Source organism: Lepidochelys kempii, chromosome 1, assembly GCF_965140265.1.
Source record: "Lepidochelys kempii isolate rLepKem1 chromosome 1, rLepKem1.hap2, whole genome shotgun sequence".
Taxonomy (NCBI): Eukaryota; Metazoa; Chordata; order Testudines; family Cheloniidae; genus Lepidochelys; species Lepidochelys kempii.
Genome location: NC_133256.1, coordinates 315732603 through 315759011, shown reverse-complemented (window position 1 = coordinate 315759011; position 26409 = coordinate 315732603). Strand labels below are relative to the sequence as shown.

The window sequence follows — 26409 nt, the reverse complement described above, 5'->3', positions numbered from 1 at the left end:
ACCTAGAGTAATAATGTCTACCGTGCCTGTCTGCAGCATCCACCACCAGGGAATTAGTTTGGGTGTGGGAAAACAAAAATTCGGAGTCCCCATGGGACAACATAATATTTCTTCTATGCCAGTTTACAAGTTGGTAGTACGGTGACAGGAGTTTGCCAAACAGTCTTTGCTGGATCCAGGAGCACTTCATTAATAGGCAACACAATCTGGGTAGGTGTCACTGACTGCAAAATGTCCAGGAGCTTGTGATGTGAGTCTTTAACCTCCTCCAGTGGTATCTGAATGGTGTCTATAACCCTCTTTGCAAGGTCCTATAATTGACGGAAATCATCGGCCATCAAAGGTGGCAGAAGTGTGACTGTCTCGTCAGGCAATGAAGACAAAATCGGAAGGAGTAGACTCTTTTCCGCCCTAGCTTCCTGTTCCTCAAAGGTCTCCTTGTGTTGGGGGTTTGCTGGAGAAGACTGTGTGACCCTAGTTTCCTGGTGTAGTGAAGCCGGAGGTCTGGCAAACTGCTGCTAATATACTGCGCAAGGAACTCAATATGGAAACTGGGAAGACCCATATAGGACAGATGGTACCCAGGACTAATCCCACCATCCCTGACAGAGGCAAGGATCTTTCCCTTCTCAGTTGAAGTTGGAGGGTCACTGAACCCGTTCGGAGACAGACATACATGGGGGTATCCTGACCTGACCTGGAATGGTCAAAGGGAATGCTCCATCAGCAGCAGCTTCAGTTTGGTCTCCCAGTTCCTCCAAGCTCTAGATTTTAGAGCCAGGACAAAGTTACACTTTTGGGAGATATGGAATTCCTCCAAGCAACTGATGCACTCAGAGTGGCTGTTGTTGATCGTGAGAGCCTCCCAACAAGAGAGCAGCATTTGAAACCTGGCAAGCCAGGCCTACTAACCCAAGCCAAATAATCTTTTTTAAAAAAAAAAAAAGGGAGAGAGAAGGGGGGGAAAAAGAGTTGGATCCCTTAGAGCTCTGTCTCAGGCCAAAGTGGTAGAGAAGGAACAAATGTAGCCCTATACACCTATGCAGCCCTATATACCCTTGGACTGCAGCAGAAGGTTGGGTAGAGCACATGTGTGGGTCAAACAGACACTGCTAATAGAAAAATCTCCAATCAAGGGCTTGAGAGGGTCATATGTACCCAAAGTGGAGCACACATAGTGACCCTACTAAAAGAAGAAGTAGTTTCACCCACTGCCAGTGGTAACCAGTTTAGCAAGTGATTTAATTTCTCAGTGTCAGACCTCTATCCAAGTCTAGACCACTTTTGACGCGCTGAAGATTATTAATTTATCTGTAACCACTGTTTTCTGAAGATAATCAAAATAGATCCCCAACTTTTTAGGCCTACTATTGCATGCAAATGAGATGGGAACGCACAAAATTCTAAAGCTATTCATGCAAACAAGTGCTGTTTTATTTCAGTCCCTGCAACGGAACGCAAAAGCTTTACAAGGCTCTAACCACAGTTCCCTTCTGAGTGGGAGGTAAAATAATAAAGGGTTACAGAAACCTCATCTCTGGGGGAAGGAGTGTAAGAGTGAATGGAAACATTTTTACTTTCTCTTTGGTAAGATATTATAACAAATGTACATCCATCTAGAGTAAAACACTCTAAGGATGTTTGAATAAAACAAAATATTGCAACAAGCAGTAGCAACTGCAGAAAAGGTGTTTGTTTGATTTTGTACATGACTATCAAAAATTACTTTTTTTAGTAGAGGTATAAGATACCGGCATATATTTTGTTTTTTTGTTAATATAAAGAATGAGACCGTTCTTAAAAAGAAAAAAAAAAAAAAAAAAAAAGGGAAATTCCAAAACTAAAAGCTAAAGTTACAAAAGCTTGGGCCTAAAAAGAGGTCCTGTATCTCCGACAGACAAGCCAGATTATCTGGAAGCTAAGGGTAACATTTTCAAGTGCTAAAGCAATTTAGGGTCCTAAGTCCCAGTGACATTTAATGACTAATTATACGTAACTTAGATGCACTTGAAAATGTTACTTTAAATAAAAGCAAAACTGCTAAGCAAGCATGTAGAAATCCGGCTGCTTTGCAAATCTCCTGGATAGAGGGGGAAGTGTGGCCCATGGGGAAGGAAAAGGACTGACTACCCTGAGGGAAAATCAGAGGCTGGCTGCCACAACAGACTTTTCTGATATGGGATAGGCTTTAAGACCATACTAAGCTGATAAGCAACACAGTAAAAGATACAGTCAAATAACTGCTTTGACATGGTTCTCATGGAGACAGAAAAACCTATTCAACTGAGTCAAAAATCTGGGTCAAAACTACACCAACTTGAAGATACCCAAGTAACCACAGCTTGAGATTCTTGTGTGATCAGATGTGGTGAGACTAAACCACAAAATCCTTATCAGGTTTAAGAATTGTATTTGTTAATCCAACAGGGGACTACTGGATTCTTGGAGCATTTGTGTCCCCCAATCTTAGCCAGGACATTTGCTATCAAAGGTAACAGCAAACACGTACTTAAACACAAACACGTACTTAAGTGCCATTCCTGGACAAGGAAATTTCTGCCACTGATCCATCTCAGTTAGGACTACTGCTAACATTTCAAACCTCTTGCAGCTTCTAAACTGCCATTTTTAATAAAATCTTCTTAAATAAGTTTCAGGGATTCACTCCCCCCACAAATATTTTTATACACAGATATTATAAGTCTAGTAATAATCTAAAGCTCTTTCAGAAGCAAACAGTGTATACACCATCGGAAAGCTGGGAGTTTGCTATACCAGTAAACCCTCCTGGTGTAAATGCAGCTTATACCAGCAAGAGTGCTTTAATTGGTATAACCTTGCATCAGTTCCCAGCTATATCAGCAAAAGCACTTTTTGCCAGTATAACTGTGTACACACTAGGACTTTTACTGATATAAAAATTAGGGCTGTCAAGTGATTAAAAAAATTAATCACACTGTTAAACATCCAAAAATATTTCTATTCTATTGTTTAACAGTGTGATTAATCATGATTAATTTTTTTAATCACAGTTACTTTTTTTGAGTTAATCGCGAGTTAACTACAATTAATCGACAATCCTAATAAAAATGTTGTTGGGGGGGGAGGGGGAAGAGAAGAGACAATAAGCTGTAACCAACATTACTATACTAAGACAGTTTCAAGTGTAGACCAGGATTCACAGAAATGTTGGGGTAGGAGATTAATGGGAAGAGTGCTCATGCAGGCATTAAAAGTGCAGGATAAATGTAAATTTTTGCTCTGATCTGGAAGAATCGCTGCAGGAAAGGCAGGTCAGTCTCCACGTTTGTGCAATTGCTGACCTCTCTTCTGAGACTGCTGACAAGGGTGCAAAATTTGTTAACGTTACTATGGGGCATCCCATCCCTGAGGAACTGAATGTGTATATTATAGATTAAAAACAAGCTTCAAAATTCAGTATTCCTAAAGCCTTTCTGTATTGTTTACTTCTTAGAGAGTTGTAAAAGGAAAGTAGCTCTGTTCCATTGGCCCTCCATGTATAATTGGTCCTGTCTAATAGGACCAGACTTTGAGCTTCCAAGTTGTTGTTCTAGATAGAAACCAAAAGCACAAATGCACGTGCTACCATCCTCACACTGGCTATTTTCTAAAGCTATTTTGTCTGACTGCTACCTTTTAATTTCTTGAGTTTCCCCTGGCAGGCCCCCTGCTGGTTTCCCCTTTCCTGGGCTCCACTCCAAAACCACAAAGATGTTTAAACACTTTCACAACTGTTATACTTGTTTCACAGCCTTACAGTTCTGCTTGCAGCCGAAGTATTACTATAACTGTGGAACTGGGATATACTGAAGTCCTTACTCATAATTTTTCAGTTGGGGATTTACCTAACGGTTGTCAAATGGGAGCTGCATATATATATTCCATCTGCATGACATTCCAACGTCCAAACTGGGAAGTTAAGCTATAAGTGAATTTTGGCTTGAAAACAATTGCATCCAGAAAAGGATTTTGATTGATTGTTTTAAAGTCTTTGAAAGACTGTGGCTTAGGTAGATGTAGCAAAAGGACAGGTTTTTTTCTAATGTGGATAATTTCTTTATTCAAATATGTTTTCATGGACTGCTTGGCCTCCCAACAGCAATCTCACAGAACATCTCCCCCATTATTATGTCGGCCAGTTCCTCTCTCAGTTTCAATTATATACCACCACTATGGCAGCTACAGTAATTAGTTACATGAAAACATAACATATTTTTAGTTGCCCTTTAGATGTGATGTAGCAGCTTGAAATAAGGAAAGGCAGTACTATAAGACCAGCCAGTTCTCTTCTACTGCAGCAACTGCTCCACAGTTTGAGAACCACTAACCTAAAAGAACCAGATAAATATTAAAATATGTAGGGCCCAAACCTGTGACATACTGTGCACCCAAAACTTCTATTTGGCTTCAATGGCACTTGCCCATTTTGGCAATTTGCATAATTAAATCCACAGTGAATAAACACTAGCTTATGAAGTTCTCAAGCAGAAACAAAACAAACAGAAAATATTTGCATAACAGTGCATATGACACAAATAAGCAAGAAAGAAAGATCTATTACAGCCTCCACCTCCTCAGAAAGACTGGTCCATCTTTATAACTTTTTATATGCCAAAAGAAAAAAAAAAAATCCACACACGCATTTTATAAAAGGAGGCTAATGCATCGGATCTATTATTCAAGCAATTACAGTAGTTTCTTTGTTGCTCAGCAGAATTGTTTTATTTAACAGAATCAAATATAACCTGTTAAGAGTCTTCTGCAGTCTCCTGGGGTGGGAGGGAAATCTTTAAAACTTCTGATAAATGTTACCGAATATAACCAGAGACTGTTTCTTGTAGGGACACCAGAAGTAAAGAGGGTGTCTAAATAATGGGAGTTTCGGGTATAAAAACAAACTTTCTCTCTTAAGTGATGACTGGAAGAAATATATGGAAATCAAAATTCACATTAGGCAGTGGTAAAGGAAATATGCTACCTGTGCAAATTAATGTGGATCTTTTTAACATAATGCCACACAATTCACTTTAATTGGTAGCTTACTGACGGTATCTAATTAAGAGACTAATACCAAATAGCAAGAGTATGGCAGTTCAGGATTAAGGACTCAGTTATTACAACAATGCAAGAAAGTTTCTGTAGTACTTGCCTACATTACACATTTACTAGGCTTTCAAAATGCAGACCACCTAAAATGAGAGTCTTCCCACAAAAGTGCAAATGTGTATTTTTCCAGTATAATTATATTAACTGAACTTATGTGGTAGTCACTTCCTATTCTTGTATATAGATATCATAAAGGATCAAATGCCCAAACAACCAGTTATATGAATGAAAAGGACACTTAACCGGAAATCTAATCAGTTTTGAAATATGAACTATAACTAAAATTTCAGGTACTATTCCTATCCCTGAGTTTCCTTCATTCCTGCCAATTTTTATGACTTTACAGTCTTATTTGTTATTCCCTCCCTTGCTGTTATGTTAAGAGATCCACAAAAAACAAGCAAAACTAAATGCCTAAATGAAATATAGTCACTAACTAAAACAATACATTGCTGACTTTCTACTGACTCATCACTGATGCTAGTGTACACACACACAAAAGGAGTCAAATTTGCGTCCATTCTATTCCAACTTCCTTATTTCCCAAACAATAAAAATTTCTAGAGAGAGGAAGAAATTTTATTTTAATATGCTTCTTACATAATGGAAACAAAGGATATGAAAGTATGACATTTTCAATAATTTTCACTATTAAAGGTTAAGAATATAACTATAGGAAGTTAAATTAAATCACGGGGACGTTTAATTACATTTGAATTTCTGATTATCTAGTGTTTGAGATCAATTACTTTAGTATTTTAAAAGGAAACAAGGTGATCTTCAAAAAGAATCCCAGGAGATTCTTGGTGCTTTTAAAACTACACTTAACAATACACAGCAACTCACAGAAAGAAATAAGGCTCTGATCCGACAACGAAACATGCACATAACTTTATACACTTCCAGTAGCCCCAATGAAGTTAACTGAAGTAGAGCTTGCTGGAAAATGGAATTTCTGCCCCACAGAAAATTGTGTCCCAATTCAAGATGAATAGTAAGCACCTCAACAGTTTTTTTGTAGGACAAATTCTGAAAAATTCTGTTTTGTGAGAACCAAAACAATTTTTATGGTGGCCAGCTACTCACCTGGAAGGCTCTGGTCAATTTCACTTTCTCCTTACAGGTAGAAAGTTAAATTGACAAGAACCCTCAAAGTAGACTCAGCTGGACGCTGAGTTCTTCCCACTCCCCAGCTGCCTAAGATTTGGGAAGCACAGCCTCCCCATCTCCCCTCAGCCTAGCTGAAGCTGCTCCTCAGCTGCCTGCCTGGATGGCTCTTGTCAATTTCACGTTTGCTCTGACCATAGCCTTCTAATCAGGCAAGGGTGCCATCATTTATATTTTCCAGCAAAAGTGAAATTTTCCCACAGATTTCCCACAGATTGTTTTTAAGAAAAGGACATTGAAGAAAATTTCTGACCAGGAAATATTCAAAATATAAAAAGAAAAGGAGTACTTGTGGCACCTTAGAAACTAACAAATTTATTAGAGCATAAGCTTTCATGAGCTACAGCTCACTTCATCAAATAAAGACTAACATGGCTGCTACTCTGAAACCTGTCAAAATATAAAGTTAAATATATGTATCACTTTTTGCAGGATTTGGGTCTAAAGATCCACAGTTTTCCTTGAAAAAAAATGGGGGCCTCATCCAGCACCAACTGAAGTCCCATTGACTTCAACGGGCATTGGTTCAGGCCCTAGAGGATTCATAGTTTTTTTTAAGGCCAGAAGGGATTATTAGATAACCCTATTGGATCTCATATATAACAAGCCATAACATATCATGATTAAATCATATTTTACAGAAAGGCACCAGTCTTCATATGAAGACTTTATGAGATGGAGAATCCACCCATTCTGATGGTAGTTTGTTCCAAAGGTTAATCATCCTCATTGTTAAAAATTATGCTCTATTTCTACTTTGAGTTTGTCTTGCTTTAATTTGTAGCCATTGGTTCTTGTTACAACTTTCTCCACAAGATTAGAGAGCCCTTTAGTACCTGTTTTTTTCTTCCCATTAAGGTTCTTCATGAAGCTCACACATCCTTCCCTAGGCTCTCATTATGATAAAAAGCAATAAAACAAAGTTTTTATTTTACATTTTATATTAGTACTTAAATGACAATTACCTCACTTTGCTTTTAGTAAAGTCAATGTAAGCCCTTTACCTTCACTTCTCACTCACACTATGGAATGTAAAACCAGGTCTCCATTTTCTAGAGTTCTCGCAAAAACTCTACCTGTCCAGTCACCCATTTGAGTAATTATTTTTTTTTTTGGATGGGGCAAGTAAAATATAAACATTTATTAATGTAACAGGTGAGCAGGGGGTTTTGTTTTTGTTTTGGGGGGGTTCGGTGTCTTGGCTGGTTAGTTTCATGAGTTTTACAAGGTTAATATATCTACTCCTGTATAGTGATATAGGATGTGACCTTCAAAGGAGTCAGGCATACAAATCCTTTTGAAATCCAATGGTTTTTGGGAACCAAATTCCTTTAGGTTCCTTTGACAATCCCAAGCAGGAATTGCTTTGTTTCTAGTATCTTTAAATACTATCTTGTAGGGTAGCTGTTGAAAAAAATCGCACTGAAAATATTTTTTAAGAGGCATTTACTCTTTAAATATCTAATAAATTTTAAGAGTTTTTCTTCCGTGTCCATCACCACAGCACTTACCTCAAAGGACTACACATAGCAATGAGGAATGAAATACTGATCAAAAATTATACGCTTAAAAATAAAAAGCAGAAATATAACATCATATATGTTAATTCTTCCTACCTTCCCATTTTCTATTGTCTAAGCCTTCATGTGGCTTATCTTAATTATAATTCATGGAGTCATACAATATTTAGAACTTGCAAACTTAGTGTATGAATTTATTTCCTACTGATTTAGATTATGCAACTTTCCTTTTAACCGATTCTATAGAAAATTTGAAGTCTTACTTCTATACCTCAAGGGTATTTTTGTTTGTTTTCCCTTGAAGAATTGCGTGCCTCTTTTCTCTCTAGAAGAGTACTGAACCGTGGTCTCCCCCTCCTTTTTGCAGTTCTGTAACCTTCTTGTGAAATAAATAAAATGACCAGTAAACAGTATTTTTGGCAATGTATGTTGAAATCAAATTTCTTCTATAATTGAAGAGGAAGAACCAACCACTTCTCATTGCCTTTTTATCTGTCAGCACGAAAAATTTTAGTTAATATATGCAATTGGTAGATAAGTGAATCTCAAAATATTTCAGATTTTTTGCCTTTAAAAAACTGAAGTTCTGTTTTAGTTACCCTGTTGGTTCAGGGCAAGAACTTTGGACTTATCTATGTTAACTGAAAACAAAGAACATCAGTTATACCCATGTATGCAATTATCAGGGACTGAAACTCTTTGGAAGATGCACTAGAGATTGCCTGCAAAAATACTAACATTTGTCTCCACTTAGGTTAGAGAAATACCATCTATTCTCCAGTTGGCTTGCACTGTACATATGAAACAAACAGAAAGTAACTCAGGAAAAGAAAAAGGAAGGACATACCTATGGCATGTCTCTATGCACAATTTATAATTAACTGATGAAGTCAGACTTTCTTCCCAATTGATTAGATTTTTATACAGAAGGTTAAGATAAACCAATTAATAATTTGGGACATGTGAGTTACGTGTAAGGAGGTTTTCAGTAACAACATAGCACGTTAAGTACCCCCCAACAACTTTATCAGAAACCTTTTTTACAAATAGCAGAAAAGCTGTTATGGGAAAAACAGGGAGCAGGAGGGTTGCTTGTTAAAATACAATAGTGTTTATTAAACTTAATTTAAAATCCATCTACACACCCAGGTTGGCCAGCTTGGAAAGAGAGGTTTGAAGCTTCTTTGCCAAAGTTTGCCCAAACTATCAATGAGAAGTGTGACTGTCACAATTCAGTAGCTCTTTTCCTGGTTCAAGTAAAAGAACTTCTTCAATTTTTATTCAGTGAAGGGGACAGTGACTTCAACAAATAGTCTTACATATCCACCAGAGAGGTTATCAACTTAATGAAACTTATAGGACAATCAGTCTTCCTTAGTGACCAATTTCCTACTTCCTTCGGAGCCTCTAAATTTCTTTCAGTAATTTGATCATCCAATTAATTATTTTTCATCCAGACATGACAAGTGTTATACAGCTATTTGGTAGTTATGGCATTTTGTGAGGCTGCTGTTTTTTCCTCCCCATGTTAATTATGTGGATGTATTTTGTCATTGTCAGGAGGTGCAGACAGTGTGAAATACACACCTCTTACTCTTTTATAAATTCAAACAAAACAATATTGTACATTAGCCACTTATCCTCCGATTCAAATTTATACAGTTATCAACTAAAACACTCAAATATTTATCTTCAGATTTTTTGTGGTACCATCACCAGGAGTGATAATAAAAATAAAAATAAACATTTTGATGTTGCCACTTTCCTGATATCGCCACTGCATAATATTATCACTATTATGCCAAAAGAAAACCTCAAGGTTTGAATAAACTATTCTACGTGTTGAGTATGCCTGTAAGAGACATTACTTTGAGGGGACCCTTTTAAAATGTAGCCTCTTTAACCAACTATATACTTCAGCAAGTTCATATTTCAAGCATCTTTTGTTAAAATATTTTCTAATCCATGCTCTATGACATCCCAAGTCACAACTGTGGTCAAAGCTTTTTTTTTAACCACATCCATATACTCAGTCAAGCATTTCATTATTTGGATATAAATACTTGTTCAGGAATGGTGGCCCCCATTATTTATTCAAGAGAAATAGAGTGACAGGCATATTGTGCACTGAAGCATATGGTGGCAAAATTTGAATTTCTACTATGTGTTGAAATAAGCCATCATCATCAAAACAAAGATAAATGTGGAAGAAAAAAAATCTATGTAATATAGAGAAAGTTTATCCTCCAAGATATCAGATATAATTATTTAAGAGTCTTAGGAGCTTTACTGTTCCTTCTCCATTGGTTACATCCTGCAGACCAATTTTTCATAAAAATAATTACATTAAATATCTTTTAAAGGTAATAGCATAAGATAGAAGTGGGCTACCTCCTGAACACAATTTGACACACACAAAAAGCTAGATCATTCCTGTCCATTACGTTGTTATTTGAAAGTATTGTTCGTATTCTCTTCAGCTTCCAGTCACCAAAACAACCTTACATTTCAGATGTTATTTTCTCAGCTTCCAAGACTACATACGTACTCTCCAGTATCTGGAGTGGAGCTGGACAATATGGATTTATTTTTTTGTTCATGAGCAATTAAAAAAAAATGTTGTGGGTCAAACAAAATGTTTCATTTCACCAACATCAAAGATTATGTTTAGACTGACCATTTTTAAACATTTGTGGGTTTATAATAAAATTAAAGGATTTTCAAACAAAAAGTCTTTTCAAACAAAAAAAAAAAGTTTTCTTTCAAAAATGTCTAAATGAAAAATTTGATTTTGTTTGGTTTTTTTATTTTTTATTTCTTTAACTGAAACAATCATGTCTGGTGAAACTGACAAAACTTTTACCCAGTTCTAATCTGGAATTGAAGATGCCAGAAAAAGTTAAGTCTTTTAATTTATCTGCCTCACTCAAGGGTGAAGGACAATTCTTGAATGAATGTTATGGTAACCTAGTGGGTTACATGTCACAGTGCATCTCCAAAGTACTGAAGAATTTTAAATCTTTCTACAGTATTTTTGATCTCCTTAACATTATGTAAAAATATTCCTGAGCCACACTCCTTACAGTTGGTATCAAACTTCAGTTAGTTCTCACATAAGATTTTCCCTCCCCCAAACAATATAAATTGTGCAATCTGCCTCATTTTACATAGTGATCAAACTTGATTTGTATGTTTGAGCCAAAAGAAGCATGTCAAGTCTGTATCATGTCTATATGTATAAAAACAAAAAAACAACACTAAACGAATGTTATTTAGGTTGCAAAGTCAAGAACTAGAAAATTAGGAAATGCTAAATTTAGTTTGCACAGGCAGCCATAATTCAGCCCCTTGCCCATCTATCATGTGCGCTGAATGAGGCAGGGATCATGCCGGGAAAATAAAAGGATGAGAAAATGAAATTAAACACTGTATCAATGCATACACGAGGGGAAGAATGAAGGCTGCACCAACAACTGTAAATCTGCCATTTCCTAACTTTTGAGTGCTTTACATTGCAGTCTTTGTGTGTAATTTCCTAGAATTATTGTTTTAAAGGAAAAGGGTAAAAACAAATTCCATTATGTACAACTGTAACAGCTTAGATATCACGTAGAGTTTGAACCATGAACCTTGACACTACAACACAGACTGCTACCACGTGAGCTACAGAGCCAACATTAGCTGCCAGCGGAAGGCTGTTATTCCATAGGGAGGATGGACCACTCCGGCAATGTGCTACATCTGCGGGGTTGATGAGAGGAGCCCAGCCCCCCACCCCTCCTTCCCCGCCACAAACACCCTCTTGTCCCAGATGGTGTCAACTGGGGCCACATGCTGAGTCCCAGCGGGTCAACATCCCCATTACAGTTGCTCTAGCATCTTTTAAGTGTTCCCACTATAGCATGTGCAGCAACATTGTCAGCACTGCCTCAGATCATATTTAGTTATTTTAGTAAACTGCCAAACTTTTGCTGAGGAACGCAAGCAACAGAAGGTAAGTGATAACTTTCAGTTTCTATCTCAGCCAAAGCTTTCATGGAAGAAAGACAAGGCACTTCTGTAGCCTAAGGGATATCCCACTGTTCAATGTCAAAAGCAACAATGCAGTTGTGAGAACTTCTCAAAGAAGATATCAATCTTTTATAATCAAAAGTTTTACGTAATCTAGATCTAGAGGATGCTCCCTTATAATAAACACAGGCAAAACTTAATGCAACATTAAAGTTACAACATTTAAAAAAAACAAAACAAAAGGAAATAACAGAGTCCTGTTGTAAGTAATTAACTAATATATATTTTCAGTGTGGGAGAAGTAGCCGACTTAATGAATAATTGAACACATACAGCATGAGCAGTCTGGGTGACAATGTTAGAGAAGACTGAAGGGGGGAGAGTCCCTACCCATTACCACTTACATCAACAGGAGTAGAAGTGGGCTCATTTTGCCGGAGAGTTTTCTCAAAGAGTAGTTTAATAGGGCAGTAATGTTAATTTGCACTGGGCGAGATGTATTTTTCCTGAGCAGGAAAGAGAACGGGTAACATTTTTGAAAAATGCCAAAAGGACATAGGAGCCTATGGGCTTATCTACATGGAACAGCTGCACTGGTATAACTTGAATCTGCTTTTAAACCAACCTAGTTAAACTGCTGCAAAAACCTGTATGAAAATCTGACCTTAACTCCCTTAAACGATTCTGAAAGCTTTACCTAGGATTTTTTTCTTAGACAAGCTTAATGTACAGAAAACTGGAATACAAAATAATTGCACAGATATCCTGAAATCACAGGGACTGCAAATTTCACACCTACCGTTTTCATTAGTGTTATGGCAGGGGCTTTCGGGGATAATTTTACTGTGGGTGTATGTCAATATCACACATACATATTGTTTAGGTATAGCTTCTCTCACTGAGGCACTCCAGATTAAGGAGACTGTGCATTCATACCTAAATGAATGTCATATGGAAGCAGGGGCTCATTAAGTTTTGCTAAAGTTTCAGAGATGCTCGCTGAACATGTTCAGAAGACCTTTTTCTACTCACTTTACTTTTAATGTTTTTTTCATCTAAGGTTGATTAAGAAACACTCAAATGAAGGTCTAGCTACATGTCAAATAGACAGTTTCTTTATTCAGCCAATTCTGAGGTATTACTCAGCAGGAGATTTAATAAATATATACATTAAATGGCCTGATTTTCAGAGGTGCTGAGCACATGTAGCTCCCCCATCAACTTTTACGTCACTGTTCAACAGCTCTAAATATCAAGCCAATTAATTATTTTTAAAATTTGAGTTTATGCTTTCCTTCTTTTATAACTTAAACGGCTTAAATTTTCCTCACTCTGTAGAAAGGGCATGGCAAGTTTCATCCCCAAGAGAGATACAGCTTAAAAATAGTATTAGAAAAGGGGTTAGTTTCCATGAAGACTGCAAGTAGCATTAACCATAGCATTTACTATCATTTTGTGGAATTGTACTTAAAAACTGCCCACATATTAATTCTCATAGTATTTATCCTTCAGGAAAAGGAGATTAGATCATGAAGTTTTTGGGCTACAGTCAAATCAATTTTCTCTTCAGTAAAGGCAAAATCAAACAAATCAAAAACAAACTTTTTTGTTTGATTCACAGATTAGTTTAGGAAAATATACACCTTTCAACTTTGGACTCTGAGGCAATTTCCAAAGCCAAACAATTTATTTTAAAGAACTTGCCTTTAAACCATTTTTTTAAACTGTTATTTTTTAACTACACTTTTAAACCCTGGCCCACTGCCAAAAATATAATTTCTGGTCTGAGAAATCAGTGAACATTACATGTCCAACTGCTTCAGAGCAAGGCTGGAAACAAATGCTGGAATATCTGTGGAATCTGGGAATGGAAGCAGTTTTCCCAACAATGTAGAGAACTTATTTCTATCCCTGATTTTTCATAAGAAATCAAATATTAAAATTGGGTCATTCTGACCATAATGCCCCCCCGCTCCTTACCCTCCCCCTCCTCTACACATATGTGATGGCCTCATTTTAGTGAGAATTAATTAAATTAAAAAAAAAAAAGAGGAAGAACTGAAAAAAAGGTAGAACTGGTTCAACACTGTTTGAACATTTAAATTCTAAATTGCTATTTAATTCAACCTGTTTAATTCCTGTTCCCCTTGTTATCTGTGAACATTCAAGCAAACAGAATTGCTTACAAACATTTTTGGAGCTAGACTTAATGTATGAATACCTATTTTTCATGTGAACAAGAGTATTTGTTACTTGCTATTACCCTGTTTTAAAATATTAATTATCTCATCAAGAAGCAGAAATAATTTCATTTAATCAATCACAAACCATGAATAATGAACGGAGTACAATCTAACTGAAGTCTGCTACCAACCCAGAGAGACTGAAAGCTGTTCGTCCAAGCTATTCAGCGTACATATTAACAGAAATCAGAACAGAAGGGGGCTACATTCTCAACAACCATTATTTGTAAAGAATAATTTGACCAGCTCTAACCATACATTATACGTACATTATACATCAAATGGTATAATTTATTTGTAGTATTAGGTAGAGCTCAAAGGCCCAATCAGGATCAGGGCCCTGTTGTAGTAAACATTATGAACACAAACATTGTCCCTGCCACAAAGTATCTTACAAAGCATTCGTCTCGCTTAATCCTAAAAAGAGAATACTGGTGCTATAACAATGCTGGAAATGAAATCAGTATGAAGAGAGAGGCACATCAGAAAAAAATCTCTTTCCCTAAATTATGTGTCATATTTATTTCCTGACCCCTACTATATGTTGTGTTTTTGAGTATCAACGAGGTAAAGTCCCAAATGTTCAGCAAAACTGAAGTCAGTATGTCTCTCTGACAAACCTTCTGTCCCAAGTCTCTGACATCATAATCAGTATGTCTCCACATTCAAGAGGTATTAAAACTCAATTAACGTAAGTGAATGGAATCCGACAAAAATAAGTTTCAGTGCTCTCTTCATTTAATTAAGCTGTTCTAAGTCCTCCTAAATTTGAAAATAGATAAATGAAGCCAAGTTACAGTCTTGCAACTTTGCTCTCCTCTCCCCACGCAAAGGAAATCTCACAGTGTTAGCTTTTATGAAATTATCAGTCTCTCATTAACTCACACAAGTTCTAAATTAGACTGCCAGTACACCAGCAGTCCTTGTTTAAAGTATTGGTAACACACACACACAATTTTAACAGGTGAAAATAGCTTTGATACTAGTTTTGATCCATTTTAGTTTGTATTTACACTTCTGCATATAACAAACTCCTGCAGGCACTAAAACCAGTACACTATATAATTTTCAGTGTGTTTACATATATTTTATAGATATATACAAAAAACTGTACAAGATACAGGTTTAAGTTCCTGCAGGAACTTACAATATAACAAAGTTTAAAATGAAAAAGAGCAAGATTAGGATCACAGAAATTTTATCCCACCCATGTTTTTGTTTGTTTGTTTTTTTAAATAAATGGAAACATTTTTAAAAGAACTATTCAGTTTTAGTTTTAACTATACAATTGTACTTCAAGACACAGAAAAAAATTTAAAGTACATCAAAAGAGGGAAGCCTGCCAAATAATCAGTGGGGCCTTGGGAAGATTCAGATGTTAAAGGAGCACTCCAGGAAGACAAGGCTACTGCAGAAAAGCTAAATGAATTCTTTGCATCTATCTTCCCTGTAAAGAACGTGAGGTAGATACCTTAGCCATTATTTTTAGGTGACAAATCTGAGAAACTGTCCCAGATTGAGATGTCAATAGAGGAAAAATTCATAAATTAAATAATAAGTTGTGACCAGAACCAGAGGATATTCACCCAAGAGTTCTGAAGGAACTCGAATATGAAATTGCAGAACTGCTTCCTGTGGTATGTAACACAGCACTTAAATCAACATTGGTACTAGATAACTGGTAGATAACTAATGTGACACCGATTTTTAAAACAGGCTCCAGAGACACTTCTGGCAATTACAGGCCCATAGGCCTAACTTCAATACCAGGCAACTGACTGAAATTGTAACAAAGAACAGAATTGTCAGACACACAGATGAACACAATACATTGTGGAGAATCAACAGATTTCGTAAAGGGAAATCATGCTTCACTAATCTATTATAATTCTTTCAGGGTGTCAACAAACTTGGATAAGGATTATCCAGTGGATATAGTGTACTTGGACTTTCAGAAAGCTTTTGACTAGGTCCCTCCCCAAAGGCACTTAAGAAAACTAAGCAGGCATGGTATAAGATGGAAGGGCCTCTCATGGATCAGAACTGGTTTCAAGATAGAAAACAAAGGGTAGGAATAAATGGCCAGCTTTCAGACTGGCGAGAGGAAAATAGTGGAGTTACCCCAAGAATCTGTACTGGGACCAGTGCCATTCAACATATTCATAAATGATTTGGAAAGCAGACTGTGAAGAGATACAAAGGAATCTCACAAAACTGAGTGACTGGGAAAGAAAGTTGAAGGTGAAGATAAATGTAGATAAATGCAAAGTACTGCACGTTGGAAAACATAATCCCAACTATACATACAAAATGATGGGGTCTACATTAGCTGTTGCCACTCAAGAGAGAGATCTTGGGAGTCACTCTGTAAAGTTCTCTGAAAACATTCCCGCAATGTGCAGTGGCAGTCAAAAAAGCTAACTATGTTAGGAACCATTTGGAAAGGGATAGATAGTAAACCAGAAAACATAATGCCACTATATAAATCCATGGTACACCCATACCAGGAATATTGTATACAGTTCTGGTCACCCTAACTCAAAAAAAAAAAAAAAAAAAAAAATTAGAATGGAAAAAAATACAGAGAAGGGCAACAAAGACTGTTAGGGGTATGGAACAGCTTCCATACGAGGAGAGATTAAAAAGACTGGGACGGTTCAGTTTAGCAAAAGAGAAGACTGAGGAGACGTAATGATAGAGGTCTATAAAATCATGAATGGTGTTGAAAAAGTGAGTAAGGCAGTGTTATTTATTCCTTCACATAACTTTCATTGGGTGACCCCTGATTGTTGTGTTAACTGAAGGCCAAAACTATTACTGGGTTCAAAAAATAATTCAATAAATTCATGGAGGATAGGTCCATCCGTGCTCTGGGTGTCCTAAATTCTCGCTGTTAGAAGCCAGATCACTTGATAAATTTCCCTGTTCTGTTCCCTCCCTCTGAAGCATTTGGCACCAGCCACTGTTGAAAGACTGGTTACTGAGCTAGATGGACCAATGGTTTGACCCAGTAGGGCTATTTTTATGTTCTCATGTACATGTATTAGTGTCAATGTATTGATGGCACAGAGCTTTTGGTCCCATGCCTAATAATTCATTTCAGATGCATTATTAAACTGTAGCGCAGTGCTTTAATGACTTCCTGGTTAATTTCAAGAAGAAATCTGCACAGCATCAAACTGTAATTCTTGCCAGCCTTGAAGAATATAGCTGCACTGCAATACCAAACAGAAGGTGTAGGAACAGCCATGCGAGAATCTAACCCAGTGGTGGGCAACCTGCGGGCCGCATCAGGGTAATCTGATTGCAGGCCGTGAGACATTTTGCTGACGTTGACAGTCTGCAGGCATGGCCCCCCACAGCTCAGTGGCCGCAGTTCGCCGTTCCTGGCCAATGGGAGCTGTGGGAAGCAGCAGGCCTGCAGACAGTCAATGTCAGCAAAATGTCATGCCACCCGCAGTCAGGTTACCCTTGCAAGCCGCAGGCTGCCAGCCACTGATCTAACCCGTTAGCCAAAGAACTGCCTCAGAGTGCTTCTTATACTACTTGGAAAACATTCTACAGTAGACTAAAATTGAATGAGCACAGGATGTCCAATTCAACAGAAGCCACTAGTATTGGTGGTCTAAGATGAAATTTTGAGGGAAACTCTCAACTTGAATATTTATTCAATTTACTAATTTCAAAAAATTCTAATTTCTGATAAAGTATTCTTTAATCAGCATGTAGAGAGTATTTTGATTAATTCCTGTATTAAAATGTTTTATGTTGCTTTTTTTCCCCCTGTTCCCTGCTGATATTAAGGGTCTTTCCAGCATGGAACAGCAGTTGGACCACAAAACATGCTTATATTCACCCTCCTCCTCCACACTGTCCTCTTTTCACTGCGGGCTCAGGGAAGAACATAACTGCAAGCTCTGTTCAAAGTACAGAGAATGATATGGTGCTAAATGCACAGGACACTAAGAACAACTGACTATCAAAAAACCAATGAAGTTGACTGGATACAAATGCTGTCATATGCAAAAGTGATTTTCATGTTGATGTCCCTTTAAAAAGCCCCGCTGAGAATGGAAAGTCAGGTACATTTCGGAAAGCAAGTAAATCTCAGCTTAACCTTAAAGATGTGTTTAAGAGCTTTCCTGAAATGAGGTGCAGTTAAGCATGTGATATTTTTACTATTCTGAATTGGGGCCTAAGTGAGTAAACTATAAGGACATACACAGAATTTACAGAGTGGAAGAAAAATGATTGCTGGCTCTAACAATGAAAGTAGGATGGGGGGAGGACTATCCTCCAATTTCTATGTGAAAATATTTGTGTGCGCTTTTTAACTACAAGTGGCAAAAGTAATACAACATGCACAATTTACATGTTAGGGACACCTATTTATTTTCCTTTTTTTCCTTTGTTGTATAAGCACCTTATGCAGTTTTTCAAACTTCCATTAATTCTTTATCTATAGAACCTATGACAAATGTATATTCAAAAGTACATACAGAAATTTGTGTCTACATTTTGCTGCATGATTGTTTGCTTACCTCTGAGGGGGAATATAAGGAGCAGATACTGTTGGCATAGCTGTACAGTGTTCAACCACTGATTTCTTGGCCTTTTTTGCCTTTTTTCTGACTTTTGATGTAGACCTTGCAGTTCTGACTGATCCCTCTTTTCTACACACACCATTTTTCATATCAGCTTCTCCATAAATATTTAGAGGTCGCCGTATACAACCTGGTGGAGTATGTACATCACAGTAGGCAGTCTTTTTTACTGAGAATGTTGTTCCACTGCCAGTTAATTCTTTCACAGGTTCCATTTTCATATACAAACCAGCCTTTTGAGCACATGTCACATGGAATGCTGTGTAACAGTTTGCTTTGTGGCACTGGATGCAGGCACCAACGCCTTTCTGTTTACAGAGGTAGCATGTTAACTTCCATCTGGCTGGGGGAATGTTTCTGACACCATCAATGGGCTCAATAAAAACCGTATTGGCAAATCCAACTTCTGGAATCCACAAAGCACACACAACATGTCCCCAGCGGTCATCATCAGTCTTTTTAAAGGCACCTCCCTTATTTGGGCACAGCACACAGTCTACAGGCCGGGAACGGGACTGCAGACAGCGTCTGCAGAGCCACTGACCCTCAGGTATATATGGCACCCCATAGCACTCCTGATGCACTGCTAAATTACACATATCACAAAATAGGATTACATTGCTGTTCTGACATTCACCATCCATGCATATACAACATACTGCATCTTCGTCAATTAAAGACTGATGGTCACCCTGTTTTTGGTTCTCACAATAAGACTCTTTTTCAAACCTGTCCATAAGGAATTCAAACATATTCTGTGACACAACTGATACTCCATCACTTTTTCGCTTTTCATTTATTATTTCTAACCATGCATAATCTTCTTCATCCATGTCATACTCTACTTCGTTGTCAAGTTCTTCTGCTGACTTTTCAATGAATTTATAATAAATTGGAGGTCTCCGAGGGGCAGAAAGTGGACTGTACTCAACAACACGTACTTTTGGTTCTGGAAGAGGACTTGTTGTAGCAGGTGTACCATGTGCACTTGGAAGAGCTTCATTTTTCTTTTTCACTTTGTTATTTTTATGTCGCTTAGCTCTCAGACAAACTGGTGGTCTCTCACTATTTTCTTTATTGCTGTTGCATTCACTCATTTCTTGTGCTGTGAGATCATCTTCTAATATAATCTCTAATGGATCAAAAATACTAATCCTGTGCAGGCGACCTTCAATTTCTATTTCAACCATCCTTTGAGCTTGAGCATATGTCAAAGTTTCTCGTGTAGGTGAGTGTTTAATACTGCACGGGGAAGAAGAATGCCTTGCTGCAGATACTCGATGGCATCTTCCTTTTCTCCTCATTTGGTAATGTTTACCTAAAATTATAATCAGAGTTATTATGTTGCATTTTGAAAATTTATCTCTCTTGCTAAAGTATAAAAATTAATACAGTAAAAAAAAAACAAAAAACCAGAAGCTAGTTTAAGCTTTGTACTACCCAGGGACATGCAAGTCTTAAATTTATGCAATGTTTGTACTTGAAACAAACTTAAATCTGGCTACCCCTAACTTCCAAAGACACACCAGTGAGTAGCACATTTAGCATTACTCCAAATCCAAATGTGTTGATAGATTACTGGAATTAATTACACTCATTTCCTACATTAAAAAAGTCCCATAGAGACAAATTAATAAGAGTATAATGAATTTAGAGAACTATACGTTCTGTAAAGCGACAGGAAGCCAATCCAACTGTAGCAATTCAACATTGGCACAGAGAAATTGTTGCCAAGACCCACCCACCAAAGGATTAAACTTGTGCCATAAGGTAACAGAAGTACAGCGGACCCTCACTAGAGCATGGATTCGCATATAGCGCAGTCGCAGTAATGGATCCCAAATTTAAATATTTAAATTGGGATCCATGATAACGCGACCCCCGCATTAACACGGTACCGTGCATGGATCCCGCATTCTAGAGAGGGTCCGTTGTAGTCATTGTAATGGAAAATTACCATTGTTTTCCAGAAATAAAGGCCTGTATGCAAAGTCCTGGTTTCACTGTTGAAAGCTTATTCAGCAGCAGCCCGAAGAAGAAATATTCCAGATATAGTTTTGCACAAAAGGCAGTTATGATCTGAAAAATAACTATGTAAAAATTGCACTTGCTTTAACAAATCTGACCTCTTTATGTATTCAGAATTGTATCTGCTTAGTCAGTATGTTTACACTTACCTAAAGTAAACCTCAAAGATGTATGGTTTATGTTATTTCCTCATGTGTCTCACTATTTACATTGTAAACTTTTACAGATAGGGAATGGTCTTATACATATTTTCACAGGTGTGCTATCAGACAATCAACATAATCTTTGTCACTAAAATTATTACCACCATCATACATTTTATTCAGTTCTGTATAGCCCATATTGCTGTGGAAGAGCATATTCCGTTACGGCCCACGTATCACCGAGACAACTATGAATTAAGGTTTAATACCAATACTTTTACCACTAGGGGAGACGCAAACTGAGAACTACTTTAATTTTAGCTCCCAGACTGGGTTTTTGGGGCTGCCAATTAGAGAAGAAAACAAAATCACTTTTAAAATGAACATTTGATCTAAAAGAAACCTCCAATGCTATTTTCAGCAATTGATTCTCAAGAGTAAATCAGCATTTTCTGACTTGTAGTAGGGTTCCTAAAATTCCATTAACTTCAAAATTATACACAGCTAGCTTGGGCTGGATTTGAACCAGTGACCTAGGAAAAGAAACATTCATCTTTAGCTTCAAGTTCTACTGGAATAAAGTATTGCATCTGTATCATAAAGGAAGCTGTGATAATAAGATTGTAAAAATGGAAAACTAAGCATCCTGACCAGACTGGTCCATACACGGTTGGTAATCTGAAAGATTACTAAAAATAAAACTGTTGGCTTCCATGTTTCTATTTCTTTCAGCACAGGTCTGATCAGCTGACCAAATGAAAGATAATTTTCTCCATCAGCCCTGCAAACTCAACCTGGCATCTGAAAGTTATGGTAATTACTTTATATTAATTTATCTTTAGAGCACTCTGAAAACCAGCTGTTAGACAGTAAGCAAGTCTCAATCTTACCAACAGCGAACTCTTGCTCCCCCTAGAATTGATTTCTTAAGATCCCATGGCCATGTATCTGACCTGCTAGCTAGACCATACAAGCCCCATCAAGTCAGGAATTACACACGATGGCGTGAGTAAAGTTTGCAGAATAAATATTTCAGTCAGTGATAGTATGCCTAACAAAACATTGGGGCAAATATACTTCTGTTTTCTTCATAAAAAGTTGAAACAAAATTTACTACAACCAATAAATTCAAAGGCAAACCTAAAATGCACTGCTTTCCTCACCTTCAGAAGTTATATGCACAACAATCACATACCTCATGATTTGCAGTACAAAGGCAAGATGGAATGTATCAAGCAGGCAATATCAGATCACATCCATTGCAATATCTTCACCCTCCCCCCCACAAAAGGCCTCATTTAACAAACAACAACAAAAGGATCAGCCTGAACTTGTTTTCGTGGTTTTGTAGATGTAATAGTGTGTTATTTAACAAATTTTGTGTTAAAGTCAAACACAGTTGTATTAAAAATATGATTCTAACACAAATCAAAAAGCAACATCCAGTGCACAATCATTACAGGGCAACATCTGGATTTCCACTGTTCTTGGTAATGATCAAAAAAAAATCTACATAGATTTTTCTCCTTTTGTGAATTTCCATGAAACTTTTAATAGAGGTGCTTGTGAGGATAAATATATTAAAAGATTGTGAAGTGCTCTGATACATACTGATGAAAAGCACTATATTAAAGTTAGGTACTGTTATTATTAGTTTGTAAAGCAACATTTCATTGAACGTGTCAGTTTCCAACCACAGAACAGATGAATCCATTAATATTCGCTATAGTAGGCCTAATAACTAGATATAAAGAGTGACAATTTAATTTAACTCTAAATTTAGTTCCCATAATCTCACAAATTCTGGGGCAGGGAATATAAAACGGCCCCTCTAAATTTCAATAAAAATGTAGATTTGTTTGTACCCTTATAATGTTGTAAAGTCATTTATCAGTTTGTTAGTGCAAGAGAACCTGACATTGAAATTGACCAATTTAGTTTCATTTTCTAAGATATGCTATTTATCATTAATAGGTAAAGAGTAAATAGATTTTTAATTCAATTTTAATAATCCAACATATGAATATTTGGAGTATTTTTATATAAACCCACCTATTTTTATATACACCATAACCAGAGCTACAAATACCAATGATCATGGAGGTAACTGCCTATTACCTCAAACTGGAAAAGAGGGACAGACAGTGGCTATTATGACTGACTATAAAACATGGGTTCTCAAACTTTTTCTTTCAGAGCCCTCCCTCTTGCCCCCCCCCCAACGTGCTATAAAAATTCCCCAGCCCACCTGTGCCACAACTACTGTTTTTCTCCATATTCAGTAGGTTAAAAGCCAGAGCTGGCATTAGGGGGTAGGAAAGCAGGGCAATGGCTCAGGGCCCAACTCCACAGGCAGCTCTGTGAAGCTAAGTTGCTCAGGCTTTAGCTTCAACCCTGGGCGGCGGGGCTTGGACTTCAGCTTTCTTCCCTGGTCCCCAGTGAGTCAGCCTTGCTTTCTGGTTTATTTTGGCAGACCCCCTAAAACCTGCTTATGGCTCCCTAGGGGGCCCCGGATCCTTGGTTGAGAACCATGGCAATAGAAGACACTGCCATTTGTCCATATCCTAGTCATTGTTCTTTCATATATTCTAATATTGGAAAAAACACAATAATGTGTATTAGTTTCCAGGCCAAAAAGCAATTTCTCAATCACAGTGGCAACCAGTTGATGAACAAGAGTATCTCAGAATGCAAGCAGCTTGCCTCCCAGGTGTACCGCAAATGTCATAAATCCTAAATAAGGGAAGATGTCTACCACAAAGTGATGAAAAAAGGTATCTCCCAATAATGAGATTAGGACAATTATCATTTACATACTTAAGCACTTTCTCTTACATTTAGATTAGTTTCCAGTCTGGAAATGGATGGTAATTTAACATTTTACACTTAAAGGGAAAACAGTAAAAATGTGTGGGAGGGAGCACACTACATGTGGAAGTAGTATTGAAATTATCTGTCCTCATTTTGCAGATACCTAGTTTGGGTGAGTAAAAAATAACCTGGACCCTAAAGCATAATAATAAGGGTTGCTAACCTTACCATAAAACAGGAAGAATTCCTAATGCATTACACAACTCAGTTTGGGTCACTTCTTTCCTCCTTTTAAAGGATGTCAAAGCCTGCAGAAGATGGAAGAAATGCTCTCCACAGAGCTATTGTTTTTCTTAGAATGACCATTTGCTGAGACAGTTTCCACTATCATGACCAAAAAAAAAAAAATGCAGCTGTTTTTGTGCAATGAAAGTTATGGGGCTGAAGCACTCCTTGCTAAGGGGACAGGTGAGGGGAGAGCAGATTAAACCTATGGTGCAGCACTTGTACGGACCTTTGTAAAGGCTACCAATTCGTTTTGCAAGCCTGCAGTGAACCCTGCACTCACTACTCTCCTTCTCCCTCATTTCTTTGTGTTTGGTCCTTGACTCCTTTATGGAAGAGAAATCCCCCATTCCATTCATGGTTCTCAACAAGCATCCTTCTGTGGAGCACCGCAAAGAGATGGACACAATGAAACTACCAAGGATGTTACAAACAGTACATTAGTACCAGACCATAAGGGAGAGCAAGCAGAAACATTTCCAGCATACACGTGGAGATAGGATACCAGCAGCCTCAGCCTTCAGAGTATGATCACCCTCTCAAGTCTAGCCATATTGATACACAGAAAAAACAGTGGCTGAACCCTGAAGAATTCATTTGATCCCATCAATGAAAATACCCATTTTAGGCCTAGGCTCTAGCCCACCTGATATTACCAAGCCTAACATTTCCTGGGTCTCCCGGAACCCAGCAAGGCGGTAACCGGCATCATTCACCCCACTAGCCCCTTCTCTACCCTGCCGCCCTCCCAAAGGGCACTCGCACTTAGTCTCTTCCAGAAGGGTTTCCTCCCCAAGCTCCCTCTGCCTTCTCTCCCCACTCGCCCCCCCCCCCGCCCCGCCGCAATGGATGGTTCCTGCCCACGCCCCTTATCCCTCCCACACCCTGCTCCAGCAACGAACACTTCCTACCCACGCCCTTCATCGCTCTAGCCACACCCCCCCCCACGCGCGCGAATGGTTCCTACCCGCGCCCGTCACCCCCGCGCGAATAGTTCCTGCCCAGGCCCGTCAGCTCCAGCCCTTCCCGAGCCTCGCCCCACCCCCCACCCTGACAATACTCGGCCCACAAACATGGCGTCCAACAAAACAGCTTGCGCTGCGCCCTCCCCCGCCCGCTGTGCCGGGCAGCCTCCGCCCGCTCCCGCCGCCAAGCCCCTCTCGCTGGGCCCGGCTCCGGCCGCAAGCCGCCGGCCCCGCTCTCCCGCCCGGCCGCACTCACGCTGTGGGAGCCGCCGGAGCGCGGCTGACAGACCCTCCTGCTCCTCGTCTCCGGGTCGACGCTGCGGCCGGTCTAATGGCGGGGGCGGCCCCACCGATGCCGCTCCCAGCAGCCCCGAGCGGCCAAGCGGGCGCTGGCGGTGCCGGGCTGCCTTCGGGCTGCCGGCGGCGGGTGCGGGGCTCCTGCTCGGGCCTCGCGCGGCGCATTCGGGAGGCGCGGCGCTGGTCGCAGTCCGGCTGCGGGCTCGGCGCTCCGTCCTCGGGCTGAGAACCTCCCCTCCCCCCTCAGCACAAACAATGCGGCTTCACCACAGCGCTGCGCCGGCGGGGGGAGCGGGGGACGGGACGTGAGAGCGCCAGTCCCAGGCACCGCCCCGCCGCCGTGGGGGAGGGGCCCTCCCAGCCCTGTGTTGCGAGGGGGAGGGGGCCTGCCCCATGGTGCAGAGCCGCGGCGCGCCGCCGGGGAGGCGGCTCTCCCTGACACGGGCAGGCACGCGGCGCTGCCGACCCCGGAGCCAAAGTCATGCGTCGGCGCCCCAAAAGCACGATTGGCCTAAAATAGAATTGGGGGGGGGTCACCCTTTTCCACTCCGTTCTGTCCCTGCAGGTGTGAGAAAATTTCAGATACAAAAGCCAACCTTTAATCCACACAAAATGCACGCCTCTTCCTGGCTGCTCAGGGGGAGCCTCAACTTCCCCTCTGTTCCTCTAGATATAGAATCATAGAATAGGGCCTTACTATCCATTTCCTATTACTGCTTTGACCTCGCAGCTATGCTTCTCTGCCTCCCGCTGGGCTGGACTCCTGTACCTGGGTTCCAGCAGCAGCAGTTTGTGACTCTCCCCTGCACTGCTGCCTCCTAGCCCAGTATCCTCTCTGGGCTCCAGGGCTATACACATGTTAAGGCAGGTCTGTGGCTGTGGTCCCAAGGCTTTCGCACATAGCTCTGCCCACATGTCCAGCCCTGAAAGTTGTGGGATAGAAGATTTACTGAGAAGCGTCATCAGAACAGCTCCTCGTGCCGGTACCAAAATCCTGTGACTCATGGATCAGAATCAGTTCATGGGAGCTGGCAACGCTTCTTCCCCTGGCTGCTTGGAGGTGACTCCCCCACCACTGACCCCCAGGCTGGGGAACCTGCTATTCTATCCCCTCCATATCCCACCCCCATCACTGTCTTCTGCCCCCCCTCCCTTAGCCTCCCACAACATCCTGCAGCCCTGAAAATCCTAAATGTGCCTCCTGCTCC

At 39.3% G+C, this 26409-nt stretch overlaps 1 protein-coding gene across 7 annotated transcripts in view; it reads right to left on the bottom strand.

Moving 5' to 3' along the window:
* The window catches only part of BRD1 (bromodomain containing 1), a 106313-nt gene extending 80776 nt beyond the window's left edge, over positions 1 to 25537 (bottom strand). For 5 of the 7 annotated variants that reach the window (XM_073328328.1, XM_073328329.1, XM_073328331.1 and 2 more), the window contains exons 1-2: positions 25161 to 25537; positions 18610 to 19990 (exon numbers count right to left, since the gene is read on the bottom strand). In XM_073328328.1, coding sequence (XP_073184429.1) covers positions 18610 to 19976 — 1367 coding nt within the window. In that variant the 5' untranslated portion in view covers positions 19977 to 19990; positions 25161 to 25537. Of the gene's footprint in view, positions 1 to 18609; positions 19991 to 25160 lie in introns of those variants that run through there. The other 2 variants (XM_073328335.1, XM_073328333.1) reach the window with 2 other exon arrangements.
* Between the last annotated feature and the right edge of the window lie 872 nt (positions 25538 to 26409).